General features: G+C 40.3%; 1 protein-coding gene across 1 annotated transcript in view; it reads left to right on the top strand.

The window, feature by feature from the left end:
• Nyap2 (neuronal tyrosine-phosphorylated phosphoinositide-3-kinase adaptor 2) overlaps nt 1-12,876 on the top strand; it is a 236,552-nt gene that overhangs the window by 193,617 nt on the left and 30,059 nt on the right. The window contains 1 exon segment of the mRNA XM_042679277.1: nt 1,761-1,864. Within this exon segment, the coding sequence (XP_042535211.1) occupies nt 1,761-1,864 (104 nt within the window).

The following is a 12,876-nucleotide window of genomic DNA, read 5'->3' as shown; positions in this document are numbered from 1 at the left end:
ACTGGCATCCTCAGTGTGACTAAAGGTGCTGATCCAATGATAGAACCTATGGAAATAATGGCTCTTCTTGAAGACTTATCCACCAAGATTCCAGTGGACACTGTGCTTGCTGAGAGATAGCTCCTTTAGGCCTGTGTGTATTTCTTTCTACTGGTTAATTGCCAAAAGCAATATTTAAGCTATGTCATTATATCATACATAAACAGCCTCAGTGAGAATCCAGTGGTATTTTGAAGAATGGGTAAGCAGATTGTTGCTTCACTTATACAAAAGTAAGCGGGGGTTTTCTAAAGTGTGAGTCTACATAAGAAGTACCCCTTCAAGAAGAAGAAAAGTCAGAACTTGAATCCAGGTCTAATAAAATGAGGGTGTTACTTGATTGCCTTGGTTTGTAGCAGTTGTGTTGGCCTGTACTAGATTACTGTGAATATCTTTAGTGAAGGAAAAGTACAGCATAATTCACTCACCATGTGGACTCTATGAGGAAAGAAATGGTCAAAACCACAGGAAGTTGTGTAAGCACCACTTACGTGCCAAGGCGGTGTGGGAGAGAGAAAGAGGACATCAAGATCAGAGGCTGCTTCATAATAGAAGTGTACCGTGAATCACATCTTAGACTACAGGGGAGTTTCAGTGTGTTAAACGTCGAGCAGAACAACTTGGGGTGATGAAAAGACACAGACCAGAGAGGATTCTGAGAGCAGAGATTTGCTTATTTACCTTGTGGATTATCAAACCATGGGAAATGGGATTGACTGAACCCAAGGGTACATGATCTCAGAATCTAAACTTCTTATGACATTAGATATGACACAAACGGGAAGTTTTTTGGTTGGTTTTAAGCAAAGAGATTGTGAAAGAACATCAAAGAGGTTTCTGAAACATGGGGCTGGTGTGAATATAAGAGCCATCACAAAGAAAAAGCAGACTGGAAGTAGGTCTAACTTTATAGAGGAAGGAAAAGGAAATGTACAAGATCTCTCCAGAAAAATGGGGCAGATATTCCTTCTATCTCTTGGGTAAACGGGGATCCAAGACACTGGAAAGAAGCTGCATTTGGATTTTCATTGTAAGGAAGCAAGCAGAGCTGGATGTGCAGACAGCTTATTGTACCCATTATCAGTGAATCATTTTTGTTTGGGATGTGTGTTTCTTATAGACTGTGTTCTCTCTTAAGGCAAGTCCTTATGTACAACATCAATATTTGAAACACTACAAAGGTCTTAAAAAGCATTTATCACATTTATATAAATTAGACATAAGCTGTAACCTGTTACATTTAAAGCATGGTGGGTGTAGTCATGGAAGGAAGAAACTAGGAAGGGAAGGAAGGAAGGAGAGAAGGAGGAAGGAAGGAACGAAGGAAGGAAGGAAGGAAGGAAAGAAAGAACAAACTTGGAGAAGCTCAGATAAGAGTTTAGGATGTAGGAATCTATAGATCAGAGATGAAAATAAAGTATCAAACTAATCTGGTTACTTGCTTTCTGTCCTAATGGGGTATGATTGTTCCAGTAATCATAGCATAGAAATGAACCCCAAATTGGATAAAATGAAAAGGGTATTCCTCTGTTTTCCCCAGAAGCTACTTTGTGAATAAAGACCCTTTAAAGCCAATTGTGATGAACAATGTTTAATTCCTACTAAATTATTAGCAAGCATCAGAAACATTTTGCAGGTTCCCGGAGTGTGTCACAAAACAAAAGCTTTCCTCACTGTCGATGTTGCTCAGCAAATACCTTGTCTTCCTGCCTTGTCCACAGAACCTAAAATCAGCTGCAAACTAGGCCGATCTGCTTCTACATCAGGCGTGCCTCCTCCATCGGTGACTCCTCTCAGGCAAACCAGTGACCTGCAACAGAGCCAGGTACCATCAGCGTTAGCCAATCGTGATTGACTTCCTGTGATGCAACATGCCAAATGCTTCTCACCTCTGTCTGTCATGTGTTGCTGTAGACAACGTTTGCATTTGCTTTTATTTTTCTCCGTGTGTATGGGTTGGGGGAATGAGGCCTGGTAGTCTGTGTTTCCATCCCAAAAGGAATGTCTTTCCTTCCTGTGACTGGCAAAACTTCCTTTGCTGTTTGTGTCTGGTTCCATCGTTCTGTAATATGAACGTAACAATGTATTCTCTGTATCGGCATAGTGGTTATTTTAAAAAATATTCTTTCTCTCTTCCATGTTTTGTGTACTTTTATACTGTCTCTAAAAATTTATCAACATTTGATAAATTTATTTACTGTGTTTTATGTAAATTTCTTTTTAAATGTTTTGTCCATAATACTTGCAAAGATGTTGTCAATGAATTTGTACATATCTTTTAGCTCTTCTCCTATGATACTGTAATATTTCTGGCAGTTTACTTTTATTTTTATTTAGCTTGGAGCATGATTGTAAGATACTGTGAATAATGATGTCTTTATAAATATTCATATACCAACTCATTTGGATTGAATAAGGCAGCTAGTATTTCTTTTTTTCTTAGGCCATAGAAACAAATAGCCTGACCAGATAATCTAGATATTTACCAAAAGCTGTAGGTTAATAAGGCAATCTTTAAATAAATGGCTTTTCTCTCTACACCAACAAATCCGAAATGTTCTCAGAAAGAGTGTTGATGCATGGTAAATGGGATCTCTATTAACACTTGGAGAAAAGTGACAAGAAATAAAGGCAAAAGCTAACATATAATTTAATTCTTTACAGTATAGTATTTTATGCCGATGTTCATTTGAGTACATGGCTGTGAATGTGGAATTTAGTATGGAGAAAATTACAACATGTAAACATCCTATCTGTAACTCATCCAATGGCTTGTCGATACATTGACTTCATTTTGGAGGTTTAATTGTTGTTGCTGTTAAGTATTATGGGTATTTAATAGGATAATGTCATTCTAGAGTGATTTCTCTCTGCTTCCTGGCTTTAATCTTTGCATTCAAGAAACTCCTCCGAAACAGTAAATTATGAAATTAATGGTGATAACTCCCTGGGAACTACCCATTACTGATTAGCAAATTACATATTCATCAATTATTTTAAATGTCAGCTATTTTTAAAACATAACTAAGCAGAATAATTGCATTTTTTAAATAATGAGGGACATTGTTCCTGGTAGTTTTACCTGGCTTAAATATTCAGTGTTTGATTTGTGAATAAATGAGGCATGTACAAACACAATAGTTTCTTTCAAGGGCATTACAAGTATCATTTAGGATTTCTCATGTCTTAAACAGGAAAGGCCTTTATAACTAACAAAGGCCATGTTAAACACATTGGCACATAAAATTATAGAAATAGTAGGGCACTGATAAATAGTAAGACACTCTTGCTGAAAGAAGCTACCATCCTAGCTAAGACGCCACCATCCTAGCTAATTAAAGCAATTCCAAAATATTGTATGAAAAATATTTAGATTGAGGGGCTGGGAAGGTGACTCAGTGGTAGCATGCTTGCCTCGCATGCCTGAGGCCCTGGGTTCGATTTCTCAGCACAGCATAAGCAGAAAAAAGCTGGAAGTAGCTATGTGGCTCAAGTGGTAGGACACTACCTTTGAGCGTAAGAGCAGAGGTACAGCTTCCAGGCCAAAAGTTCAGCCCCCAGAACTGAACAAAAACAAAAAAAGATTGAAAACATAGGGTAGAACTAAGTCCTAATTGCTCACACCTGGCTTAGAACTGCTGCTATCCTGAGGTGAAAAGTCCTGGAGACTCCATTTCCAAAATAACCAGAACAATCTTGACTAAAGCAGTGATTGAAATGTCAGAGCACCCGCCAAACAAATGCAAGACCCTGAATTCAAACCTTGGTGCTGACAAAATCAGGTGATTCAGAAAAGAGAGAGATTGGGGGGGGGGTGTGAATTGTCAGAGAATTACATTAACACCATCCATTTTTCATGCACATTACATTCCTCTTAGTATCTCAGAAATGGCTTGGTTATCATGTCCTCCTTTGAGATTTTTCCTAATTAACTTTATGCCTGTTTCTCCTGGGTTTCTTCAACTCTCCTTGAAAGCAGAGTTCTAGTATAGTCTTCCAGATTAGAGACCATATAATACACCTTCCTCCTTTGTATCAACGCTTTGTTAGCCCAAAGGGATGGTCTTCTCTAAAAGATCGAAATATGCAAAAACAAACAAACAAAACTCCTTCACTCAGTTTGTATTTGGTTAACGCCTTACCTATGGACAGAAATTTCAGCTCATTGCCAGACCATACATGGGTTGTGTGTGGTGGAAACCGTTGATTACGTTGTGACTTCTAGACTTTCTCTTTGGTTTATGATGAGCTGTAAAGCATGCTTTATCCCTGTGCCCTGAGAGAAAGGGGTGAGCATGGCCTTACTCTAAGTGCTGCTGACTTAGTACACAAGCAAAACGAACAGAGCTTCATGAAGACTCCTGGTATCCGTGCCTCTTGATCAAGCTGGCTCTTTAATTTACAACCAGTATGGCACCATCTTGTGTTTGGGAGTGTAAGCCGATGAAGACATTAATCATTGCATAGAAGAGTAAAGACTCTACTGCCAGCTAGGATAAGGAAGGTATAGCCTTATCAAACATTGGTATCACCAGCTACCCTGCTGACTTGTAAAGCAATTTGTCCAATGCTCAGATTCCAAAGCGTTTTGAAAACACAGCGTTTTCATGAGAAGATAAATAGATACTAGAATGCCTTTGGAAATGCATGGGATCTGTTTCAAACAAACAAACCAATCACTAATCTCTAGGACAATTTCCAGAGTATTTATCCATTGAGGAATCTGGCCTTCTTTTATTTTATTTATTTATTTTTTTATTGTGAGAATACCGTAAGAGTTACAATTACATGGGCAAGATAATGAGTACATTTCTTATCAAGCATTTTTGCCTCCTCGTTGATTCCCCTTCCCATCCCTTCCCATACTCCTCCCCTCCTCCCACCCAATCCTTCCCCTACCCCCCCCACCAAAATTGTTGTTTGTTTTTCGACATAACAACTTGTACATCTCATTGTTGCAATGGGTCCACCTGTATCCCTAGTTAAATGATTTGTTTTTTCCCTTCCCCTCCACAAACTATACCAACATCAAATACAGTGAAAGTATGGGTTATACTGTGGGGGAGGGACATACAAAGCAACATAGAAATCATCTTATAAATATGATAGAAACAATTGTATGAAAGGAAAAAAAAAACAAAAAATATTTGAATACTTATCTTGGGGTTCATTCCCCTAACATCAACTTATCTGACCTTTCCTGCTCAACTCAGACATATACTAGTTGAATCTGGCCTTCTTTAAGAAAGCTTTGTCCTCCCCTCCCACCCATTGTGGGGACATTCCGCTGCCTACAGGAGGGCCCACGTTTCCCAACAGTGTCATCCACATTCTCTGTCTCTGTTTTCTCAGCTCCTTCTCAGTCACTCACCCATATCATGTCATAGGCTGAGCTTTCTTAGCAGTGATACAGGTGGATGCAGCTAGAAAGGCTAGACACATAGCTTCAGTAGAGAGGGGGCTAATACTGACTGCTCCTGCCCTGGGAGCCAAGAACCAATAATCATTAACCACCCTCAGCCATGCTGAGGCCAATATTGACAGCCTGCCAGCACCATTTGTGTCAGAGAAAAGGTAAAGGTAATGTTTGATTGAATTTGAAAAAATGTTACTTTCCTTTGGCTTCAGATAACTAACACAGGGCTAAGATGTGTACAGATCTATCCTCTTCTTGGACTAGACCTTCACACTGGGAAACCATGGCGAGAGTCCTGAGTTTTATTCCACAACTCCTATTATTCCATAATACACCAAGATAAAGGTTAGATTGAACCATTTCTTAATTTATGCTTAAGTAAAGTAGATGACACATGAAGAACTTTTTTCTGGAAATTCATAGCTGAGCAATCAATGCTTCAACATTTGTCATAATGCACATGTTTGGAAATCAGACAGGATTTCTGTGCCTGCTAGAAAGTTAATTTCTTAGTCATAGAACTGAGTCTCCATCTAAGGCATATGCTACTTGCCCTTTGCTCTGTCGGGGATAGAGAAGGGAGAAGAGAGTAGATGCAAGACAGAGCTGTGGGCACTTTGGGCATGACAGATGGGGATTATGTGCTTCCCATTTCTGCCTGATCCTTGGAGTGCTCCTCAGTGGATGGGACCAGGTAGAGTCCTGCTAGGGCCAGTGACAGAGTAGCAACTGATGCCCTGGCAAATAAACCCAAACTGCTTCCTCCAAGAGGAGAGCAGTTAGGAAGTAGGGATGTGGCTCAAGTGGTAGAGCACCAGGCTTGACCAAAATAGCAAAGCAAGAACATGCAGCCCTGGGTTCAAACCCCAGGACAGGCACCAAAAAACAATTTAAAAAGGAGCGCTGCACCTAGGATGTTTCTACAGATAGAAAAGCTCTCCTTGGAAACGTATTCCCAGGAAAAACTTATTTGAGCTAGTTTTCCTTGGAAAGAAGGCAAACAACATGCCCTACTATACATGTACACACACACGCACACACACACACACAAAACCTTCACTCACTCATGAATACACCCATTTCATATATTGCTCAAGTATTTCATCAAACCTTCCTTTATTATTCTTCCATTAATCTTGGATCACTTCTGATCATATCTGATTGGAGATGGGGTCAGCGAAGGCCATGTGTCATTTCTCTGGACAGACATTTCAAACCCTCACAGTCTTCTGTCCCCTCAGAAATACACAAGCAGTGCCTGGACTTTCGGAGTCACCCTTTCGTGGTCCTCTGCCCTCTGGTGCCATGATACCCGTGTCTTCCCCCCACAGGACGGAACTTGTAGTCAGTGCCTTCTGAATCCTTCAGATCTGTTATTCAGGGTAAGCCCGGGGCTTCTCCACATGTCCTCTCGAGATTCCCTATCCAGTGCTGTTTGTGACAGCAGCCCTCTGGCCTCTCCCTCAAGGTCTGTGCAGCTTTTGGATGATGACCATGCATAATAAACATGCCTCCCCGCCCCCACACACCCCATGCTAAGCTGCTCTGGGGCAGAATGGTTCAGCTTCCCTGGGGGCTCCTGAGCTCACGGTGCACAGGCATTCAGCCAGAAGTTGTGGATACAGAAAAAAGAAAAAGAAACACTCTTTTTACTTTCACCATAGCTTGATGTGCATCTAGTGTGTATTTCTACATGTGTCAAAATGGTTTTCTAAATCATGGTGCTTTGTTTTAAAGAAAGATAAGCACTCTGAATAGGGATTGAAGGTCAATATAGAAGAAGACCAAAGTCAAAGACTTAGGTCTGAGTTCCTTGACAGGGAGGTGGTCTAGTTCAAAGACATTCTTTCAGTGTCTGGCACTGTGTGATGCTTTCATTAACCCTTAATTCCCTCTATACATGCCTTTCTCCTGTAGCCTTGATCTGACTTTGCTCTTGCTCTTCTGCCCCGAATGCCTTCAGATCATAAGGCTTTGTCCACTTGACCCAAAGCTCAAGTCTTGTAGCATTTTCCTTTAATGCTTTGAGAAGATCCTCCAGTTATTTCTCAGTATCTCTGTGACTTGGGGGCTTCATTGAACTTCCCTGATTGTCTAGATATTGGCACATAAAACATATGCAGAGCCTGGAAGGAGGAGGGAAGCTAAACACAAGGAAAAATCAAATTGATGGATATTTTGGGCTATAAAATGAGGAAAGTCGGAAGTGGAGCTGTGGCTCAAGTGGTAGAGCACTAGCTCAAAAGCTCAGGGACAACACCCAAGCCATAAATTCAATCCACAGAATGGGTACAACACAAAACAATTAGTACATGGAAGAAAAATCTAATTCATCCACCCATGCTTCTACGAACCCCAGGGGATATGAACTCATTCAGTTTAACCCTCAATCCAATTGGTAGAAAGATTAAAAACAAAATCAAGGGGAATATTGACCCAATCTCTCTTTGTTCCTCTCAACTTTGTTAGGAGGTTAAAACTGCTCTGAGAAAAATCAAATCAAACACAGCATGAAAGCTAAAGGCAGAGAAGGATTTAACCACATTTCCTCTTTAGAATTCTTAGGGTACCAGAGATGGCCTAGATGTGACTTGTTTGGCTAAAGTTGTTCATCTTTTATTTCAGTCCCATGTCTCATAGACCTAAGGCATGATCAGGCAGTCCATTTCTAGATGCTTCCAATCTAGAAAACAAACTAACTTTCATGTTGGGAAGGGGCAGACCATTGAATACATGGTTGGGGAACAGGGGTCACCTTGACTGTATTTGACGAGGGGACCCGAATCTTACTATTCTGTCCTCCAATGTTGAATAAACATCATTTAAGACTGCGATGCTCCAATTTGTCCTATCAGACCTGAGTTGAAAAAATATTGATTCTCTCATTGTCCCTCTTCAAAGCTGATCTGAATACATGTTCCCAGTTACATTATTCTGAAAAAATCGAGGAACAGCAGAATTAGAGCTGTGGTCCACCAACCAAAGCTGAGCCCACATCATTAATAATATACAGTTCTCTACCACCATAGCGATCCTCCAGGGAGTGCAGTAGATTTTACAAGTGAATTCTGTTACTTGGTTCCAGATAGGAAAAAGCCCAAGAAGGGGACATGGAAAACCCTCTAAGTTCACAAAGTCACCATATAATTAAAGCAATATTTATTTACATTAACTTTAAATGATAAGATAAATGGGTACATTAACTGAGATGAGTACATAAACATTTATTATAATATTATTGTGGAGGTTTGGGGGCCTTTCCTGGGGCTTGAACTCAGGCTCTGAGCACTATTTCTAAGTTTTTTGGAAAAAAGATTTTTGCTCAAAGCTAGCACTCTACCACTTGGGCCATACCGCTGGTCCTAGGTTTTGGTGTTTTTAATTGGAGATAATGGTCTTATAGATCTTCTTATCCAGGATGGCTTTGAATACTGATTCTCAGATCTCAGCTTCCTGAGTAACTAGGATTATAGGCGTGAGCCACTGGTGTCAGCTTATTACACTATTATTGAATATTAGGTCTAACTTTCATATGAAATAAAGAATACCTATTATAAATAAGAACTCTAGTGCTCTACTTTGATTACATTTAAAGCCATGCAAGTAGGAAAACGCCTTATTAGGTGTTAACTCACAATCCTGCCAAGTTGGTTCATAAAAATGTGAGGCTTTAAATTTTTGGTGTGGCTCTTTGACTAATGTCCTATTTAAAGAAAGCCAGCCAGGTGCTGGTTGTTCACGCTTGTAATCCTAGCTACTCAGGAGGCTGAGATCTGAGGATCATAGTTCAAAGCCAGCCTGGGGAAGGAAAGTACGTGAGATTCTTATCTCCAATTAACCACCAGAAAACCGGAAGTAGCACTGTGGCTCAAGTGGTAGAGCACTTATCTTAAACTGAAGAATTCAGGGACAGCACCAAAGCACAGAGTTCAAGCCCCCAATGATCAACAAAAAGAAAAAGAAAGAAAGAAAGAAAGAAAGAAAAGCCAAAGAATTGACATTGCCTGTAAGCAACAGCTGAATCTAAATGAAATTTTGGGGTTGTTTGATTTCTCCATTTCTACAAGTATTCAGATAATGCTTGCAAACAACTGTCCTATGATCTGAGGACAGTTGATGTATTGTCTATCCACTGTATGTTCATACATTTGTGGGCCAGTGCTGGGACACGAATTCAGATCCAGAGAGCCTTCCCGGAACTTTTTCACACCAAGTTGGTTTTTCACCACTTGAGCCAGTCTTCACTTCTGGCTTTTTGCAGGTTAGTTGGAGATAAGAGTCTGCTGGGTCTGACTTCAACCATTGGTTCTCCTTGAAGGAAAAAAAAATGTAACCTAGGCAGAAAGTAACCCCGAAGAAAGTAATCCAGAAGACCACTTGGAAAGAAGTCAAGTAGAAGGAAAGATGTATTGCCAGCAGAGCTGACAAGGCCAAGTTCTCATGAGGAAAGGGAAAAAAATGGCACGGGCTGGCTCCTTGGAGGTCCCTTTTAGATGGTCAGGGGCCAGATGAGGCGACTGTGCAGGCACTGACATCAAGGGTGGAGATTAGGTCTGCGAGGTGGGCATTTCCTTGCATTCTGAGTAGTTAGAATTACAGGAGTAAGCCACTGGTGTGTGACTGAAATTCTGTATATTGGAAGCCATAGAAGGTTTGAGCATCAACTAAAGGCTACTGGTCTCAGAACCATTCTCTTGGGAATTTATCTCAGCCTTCCGTAATCTGAATGTCTATTGTCTTGGAGTACAAAAGAATAAAGGAGAGTGTTCCCTAGGAATTCTTAAACCAATTGACAAGTAGGGGTAGAGATTAGGTTCAAGGGTTCTTTAGATGTCTGCTCCCCTCCATTCTTATTTGTCTTCTTCATGTCATTAGCCAAAGAGGTCAAGGTTCTCAGGGAAACCCACCATAAGTCACTAGGGCTATGTAAAGAAGTGCCAAATGTATAAGCTGAGCTATGCACTCCAGCATTCTGTAATGCATGACAAGGCAGAAAGTTGTTCAAGATTCTTAGGTGCGGTTTGGGCAGTAATAATCAGAAGCCACTAATTGTCTTCTCTGATGTGTTATTTTGTATGCAGGGTTCACACAGGTATGCTGGCATTGGTCCAGCTCCATCATAAATATGGTCCAATTATTCCTGCCTCCTACACTGACACCTGAGGAGCTAAAGAGGAGTTGTGGTCTTTGTCCACTTTAAGTGTCAGTGTCTGTAATCTAAACTGTCAGCTGGATAAGAATCTGACTTTTAGAGAAGGGCTTCAATTTATTGTAAAACCTAGTTCCAAAAATTAATGGCCTTAAATCTTTTCTTATCTGTAAAATTTCAGGGAGCGAGTAGGAATTATTTTTCTGCTATTACATTTCTCAGGGATTAATGAGACACTATGTGTGTGTATGTAAAGATCTTGTCACACACGACTTGCTGAAAAATATTAATTCCCTCCCCTTTCCTTTATAGATTTCTCTCCTTAAAAAAATCCAAGTTTTTAGCATGTTAGAAAATTCTAAGGAGACAAATTCTAGTCTGTGATGTTTTGATAAAGATAGGTCCAGAAGGCATAATTGGGTCTGCTGCGTTATATTAAAAAAAAATCCTTGGATAGAATTGGTAGTTTACAATGGAAGGAAAGAGGACAGAGTTATGATTAGTTTTATTACTGATTTTAAATTTTCTACCAGACAATCCATTTCTGTTTTACCTAATCCTAGAGGAGCTGGGCTTTACCCACTCCAAACATGGGGCATCACCAGATCTGATTTTATTCATTATTTCCTCTCTGTAAGATGAGAAAGCAGATACTCAGCATTTTTTACCATGCGAAAAGGATTGCATGTCTAACTGCTTTTCTTTCTTCTTCCTCTCACCTTGTAAGTCTCACATGTGATGTTCATTCAAAGTAAGGAAAAGCTGACTCCATGTATCACCTTAGAAATTCCAACTGATCTGTCCCAATACCATCTCTATCCTATTTGAATTGAAGTAGGAATTCATGCAACGAAATATTGTCTATTTAGGAGAGGGAGCTTTCATCTGTGGGTGTCAGAACAAAAGATGCAGAGATGCAGGACAGATTTATTTTTCCACCAACATCAGCGTTTACTTAACAATTCCCCAGGTGGCAGCTTTAACTGTCTTGTTTTCTTACCCATAAGCATGTACATTATAAATATGTGTCGATATAACTGTCAAAATGAATGTTAGACTCCCGATGGGGCGGGTCAGTTGAGCTTGGAAAGAGTAATATAGTAAATGAGTACATGGCACCCCCTAGCATCTGAAGTGCAGATTGCAATCTGTAATCTGCAGTTTGTTGGATGACACAGAAAATGTACTGTGTATCGCCTCTTTAAATATATCCTTTTAATGTTTCTGGGAAATAGTGAATACCATCAGTAAGCTCTGAGTTTTATGTGTATTTATGAATATATATGTTTGTGCTCATTAGGATTTAGGATTTATGACGTCTTCTATGTGTTCAAAAAAATCTTCTTTAACCCCAGACCTCAGGAAAGACCATTACTCTTCTTTTGCAAAGTAAAAATATGAAAAGAAGAAACAGATTAATTGGCTAAAGGAAAATCCCTTCTTGATTTTTTTTTTTGTTGTGCTTTCCCTTAACATCTTTAAAACATACAGATTATGATTCCTTCTGGCAGCAAGCCATCTTTCTAACTCATGGGTAGTTACAGTAGACTGAATGGAAGTGTAAGCATTATGCCCACCTTTGTTCCTCAGCAACACCCAGACCTGAGCTCCTCCCAGCCCTGGAGTTCCCGCCATACAGCTGGCCCCTCCCTCTCTCTGCCCAGACCCACCTGAGCTCCCATCTACTTCACTTCCTACCCCCAGACCCTGCTGCTACCTAGATAGTGGAAGCTGCCATGTGCTCTCTCTCTGGGGGAAATATGGCTCCTCTAATAAACCTTGTAATAATCTTTCTCCTCTGCCTTTCTGCCTCTGTGTGATCCCCTGGGATGGATGTGATGGATCCTTTCAGCAAGAGCATACAGTGGGTGAATATCAACTCACAGTTGCATGACATGTTTACTCAGAATGGCAAATTCTTCCAAATGATGTGTGCCTTACTGAGGAAACATTAGAGATCTTAGTTTTTCTTCCTCGTCTGTGTGCTAAGCATCTTGCCACGTGTGTGTGTGTGTGCTGACAGCAAACATCATGCTTCAGTTTTAAAGCATCTCCCACATACAATAAACTTCCATAATGCTTGCCACAGTGTCAGTATGTTGAGTTATCATATCCACACCATACAGCATAGTATTTCTATTCATGGGGAAACTGAGGTTAAAGGGTTTCTATTACTTGATGAAGGGTTGTTAGCTGGTAAGTGGCCTGTGAATGTGGTACAAATGTAGGCAACGATCCATTAAACATCTGTCTCAGACATGGCTGTCTTCTG

Source organism: Dipodomys spectabilis, unplaced genomic scaffold (assembly GCF_019054845.1).
Source record: "Dipodomys spectabilis isolate Male_0828 unplaced genomic scaffold, ASM1905484v1 ptg000051l, whole genome shotgun sequence".
Taxonomy (NCBI): domain Eukaryota; kingdom Metazoa; phylum Chordata; class Mammalia; order Rodentia; family Heteromyidae; genus Dipodomys; species Dipodomys spectabilis.
The sequence above is the reverse complement of the archived record's forward strand: the minus strand, read 5'-3'. Positions and strand labels throughout refer to the sequence as shown.